Here is a 4,596-nt window from a genome sequence, read left to right as displayed (position 1 = left end):
CATCACTTATCCATGTAGATGTTACATTTTAACCACAACAAACACAGGATGTGGAGTAGGAGGTAGCCTTTTCTCTTCCTGTCTGTCACACACAGACTCCTTTTGTCCCTAACGCAAGGATGGAGGTTTTGAAAACCACCCTGTAAACCAGATATGAAGAGTAATTTGGGGTGGGTTTTTTTTGGGGGGGGGGGGCTAAACAACATCCAGCCTCCTCTGTAAATATTCCCTGTCATTGTCAACCAGGAGTTAACAAAAGCAAAAAGAGTAAGAAAGAAAAACCCCCCTCCTGACGTCAGTGGAAATCCCCTTTGTCTGCTGTGTGACTAAAAAGTCAACACAACATTTATTTCTTTTAAAAGAACACACACTTTAAAACACACACTGCTGCAAATGCGCACTTTTTTTATAAAGTCACCCGACACAATTAGTAGCTTTAATAACCATTTATGTTTAATACATACAAAAAAAAACCTTGTAAAGCAGCTTTTAAATCATAAAAAGCCACATTGTGTTAGGGTGAATTTCACCTCCAGCAGACATATTATGACATAAAATAATCACTTTTTCGGGGCGTCTCACAGCCGCAGTGCCCAGACAGAAGTATCCGCCCTTGTCTGTGAAATGAGCTGTGTGTGTTTTTCCTTTAGTTTCGGTTTTGTCTTCGGGCTTTCCACCGCTGATATGATGTCTCTAGATCTTACGCACACTTCCTCATCCGCCCCCCTCCTCCAGCAGCAGCCATAGCAAAGGGGACGCGTCTTCCGCGCAGGTTTTCAACCCTCCTCAAGGATCATTTTGTGACATTGCAGCATGCGTTGAACTTTGCTCTGATACATGTTGTTGTTATATGATTGCGGAAGGCTGAAGAGAGCCGCACTTGCCTCCCCCCTTCCTCCCTCCTGTGAGCAGAGAGAGAGAGAGAGAGAGAGAGAGAGAGCCCCGCTGCTGGAAACGAAACTTTAAGAAAAAAGGCGCAGAGCGATCGACCTCACGTAAGAAAAACGACGCAGAAAAGATTATATTTTGATACGCTGGTTGATGTTTGTGTGTGTTATCGTGTCGCCTGTCGCTCGGGTTGGCTGTTTTCTGCCCTATATTTACTCAAACACACACACACACACACACACAGCAGTCTGTTTACACTCGGATTAATGTTTCACAGTACTCTCTCAGTTGCTGAATAATCTGGCAACGGGCCATATTTCTGCTACGCTGGTGATATAATTTCTCTTCTACTCGCTTTTTAAAGTCGTATTAGGTGCAGATGAAGCAGAGTCTGGGTGTATTCTTTGGATAAAAAAAGGCAGATGGCAGCTCGAAAAACGCAAGTTGCGAAGTAATGGTGTCAATATATTGATAAAAAGCCTTGTTTACATGGCGCTGTTTGGAAAGGTTTTGCGCATCAGGTGCAAAGTGGTGGAGAGGTAACTTGTTTGACTGGAATATAATCATTTTATGCTACTTTCTGCTTCTACTTTATTCCATTTAGGAGGGGATATTTGATACTTTACACTCCAGTACATTTATTTGACAAACATAGTTACTTTTTGGATTATTTTATATTAAAAAATATGTGATAAACCTGTAAAATACAAACTTACATGCACTGTTAGAGGTTAAACCAGTGGTCTACTCTTTATTTGTCGTTGCCGAGCAACAACAACTCTTCCTGGAGTCCATTCAAACGTTTTACACTAAATATAGTAAACAATACAGTTACAGCATTGACATTGCAACAGTCAGTGTCATCCATTTTGCATTATTTATGTGTTTATTTATTTATTTAAGGCTTCCCAACCTTTAGTCTATAAGCTTTCTATGAGATTTCCACTCTAAAATCCCCAGATGGTTTCATTTAAACACCAGTTTAAAGGCCTGAACAGTTAAAATTAGCCAATATTTCACAATACAACAAAAAAAATGTAAAAATGTTGTGTAATACAACTTTGTTCTTTTTTCTTTCCTGCCACATTTATCATCTCACAACCCCTCAAACTGACTCATTGTCCTACGTAACTGTATGTATTGTGGTTAAAACTACAGCTGCTTACACATCAGTAGTAACAGTCAAATAATGTAATGTTTGATTAGACCTTTTTCTGCAGAATAAGTGCATTTATTTTTGAGACTTTAAGTACATGTAAGGCTGTAGCGTATTGTGTAGTCACCTTTTTGTAGTCATTTACTATATTTGTATCATGTTGCCATACACACCTGTGTGTGTCTGGTATCTGTGACCTCTGAAATGGCCGTGGAGAAGATCTGGTAAAGCAGGAAAGTCTGTTCAGTGACATGTGATCAAACATGGAGGCTAAATATATACTGTGGGTACTTTACATGTCATGCCTGTCAACAAGACTGATCAGAATTTTGGAAAACGCAGCGACGCCCACGTGCGTTGTTATTGAACGCATCACTGTCTCTCTAACGAACGGCTCACACTTGCTTTGTGACAGAAAGAAAAACACATTACAATAGGGCAAAAGTTTCATCACTGTTTTATTTCTCACTGTTGTTTTAGATTTCTCATTATTTAGTTTTTTCTCTTGTTCAAATTGTATAATTTTATTTGCTTCATTACAGTCCTGAAGTGTTTTAATCCAGGTTCAACCATGTAAACCAGTTTGTAACTTCATTATTATGTTTATTTTCAGAATTATTATTATCAAAATAAGAATTCCTGTAAATGACAAATGTACCTTATATTTAACTACAGAGGGAATAGATCATCTTTCTACAGTAGCCCAGAATGGACAAACCAAACACTGGCTCTAGTGTTTCACGGCCACCGTAGTTTCCCCTTCACGCCACAAAATCCTACACACTAGTCCTTTAATCAAAAAGTTTGTATTTTTTGCCACTAAAGTGTTGTTATGTGTTTTTTGCAGTATGTACAACTCTTTGACACCAGTTTAAGTACGAGGGATGGACGGTGAGAGAAGCGATGGAGGAGGAGGAGGAGGTGGAGAACCGGAGGTGGTGGATGAGTTTGCGTGTGCTGGTATGCTGCGGGGATCTCTGACCTCCCTGCACAGCACCGTGGAACGCATCTTCGGCGTGATGTTTGGCATCGGGGCAGATGATTTGTCTCAAGGCAACAACGGGCAGATATGGCTGAAACTACAAGGGCAGAGAAACAGCGTGAAAGCTGCCAAAGTAAGCTGCAATTTCCTTGTTTTGTGGCACAATAGATTGTGAACCGGCTTGTAAGCCTCGATTTGCAAAGGTGGCATACCAGTAAAGGTGTTATTGTCATTACGGGTAGTGTCTACAGTGCACTAAGACTAGGGGCAGCATTCCAGGGAAATTACTCATCAAGGGTTTTTAATTGTTGATCTCAGTCTCAGTTGAGTTTCGGTCTAAATATGTGGTCAACCTGCTGACACATGTGCTCAGAATGACTTGACAGCACATAATTAATTTATGTTAACTCATTAAATGCAAGTAGTAGTAAAACTGAACTGCAATGGGGGGTTTTTTTGTTTGGTCACTAACACGTGTGTGTCCTCGTACAGTAATAAAGCAATAAAAACCAGCAGTCACATGATTGTCAGTTACATAATGAGATACGTATATGCAAGCCTCGCCATAGTAACAGACACAACTCAGTTCGGTTAAGTGATACCTTTCTCTCCCTCTAAAATAACCACCTGTCCGCCCAGAAAACTTTCAGATAGAAGCTTAAAACTGACACATATTTACATTTATCTTCGTCCTAAACAAACAGAAAGAAAGACGACATATGCAAGAGATGATCTAGATAGATAATCCACAGGCAGACTGCAGAGAGAGAAAGGCACCTGACTGTCATGTGGAGTACGTAAAAAAAACCCCTCCCACTAAAGGTCACAGCAGGTGTTTTTGTCTTGCAATCATAAGCATCATTCTGGTGCAAATAATAAATAGTGACTTGCAGATAGGTGAAGAAGATGGGTTCCTGTTGGCAGTCTGCAAAAATACATTTTAAAGTTTATCTGAAGTTAATTTTAGGTTTCAATTAGTCAAATGAAGCGGATGTCTTCCAAAGTTTCCGTCTTTTTTAGTATAAAATTCCCTTTTTTTCCCTTGTTGAGCTGCAGCGGAGGGACAGTAAAACAAAGGGGGGGTTTTGCACTAGAAACTTTGGAAGATACCCACAGCTGAAGCCTCTTATTAGCTACACATAAACGTTTCAGTACATTTCTGCATGGAAGGAGAACTGTGGAAGAAAAAGGGTCCGTTAATGGTTAGTATGAACGGCAGGAATGAGTACAGTTCCCAGCATGCACATGGGTACCTAACTATTGGTTTAAATTACCCTTTAAAGCTGCTGCACTTGAAATCTGGATATAAACCATGTACCCTTGATTTGAATGCATCATAGCCTTTTAACTATTCCTATTATTATAACTACTATGACTATTTTACTCTGAAATTATCAATGTAAACAAAACTTATTTAAACCTCTGCAGTTCAGCTTTAAGGCCTTTTTCTTTTTTTTACACTTACACATAATTTGTTCAGTCGACGTGGAACTGTAGATGTTCAAAATTTCCACAACAATAACAGAATTAATTACATTTTAATGGAACATTTGAAGATCTAAAGTTTCAC

The 4,596-nt window shown here is 39.4% G+C and overlaps 1 protein-coding gene across 1 annotated transcript in view; it reads left to right on the top strand.

Annotated features, from left to right (window-relative positions):
- The first annotated feature begins 485 nt into the window (after positions 1-485).
- The window catches only part of khnyn (KH and NYN domain containing), a 12,958-nt gene continuing 8,847 nt past the window's right edge, over positions 486-4,596 (top strand). The window contains exons 1-3 of the mRNA XM_035674952.1: positions 486-772; positions 864-995; positions 2,892-3,159. Coding sequence (XP_035530845.1) covers positions 2,929-3,159 — 231 coding nt within the window. The 5' untranslated portion in view covers positions 486-772; positions 864-995; positions 2,892-2,928. The remainder of the gene's footprint in view (positions 773-863; positions 996-2,891; positions 3,160-4,596) is intronic.

Source organism: Morone saxatilis, unplaced genomic scaffold, assembly GCF_004916995.1.
Source record: "Morone saxatilis isolate NCDOM2014 unplaced genomic scaffold, NCSU_SB_2.0 Contig4, whole genome shotgun sequence".
In the NCBI taxonomy this organism is placed as follows: Eukaryota; Metazoa; Chordata; class Actinopteri; family Moronidae; genus Morone; species Morone saxatilis.
This window is presented reverse-complemented; position numbering and strand designations above follow the sequence as displayed.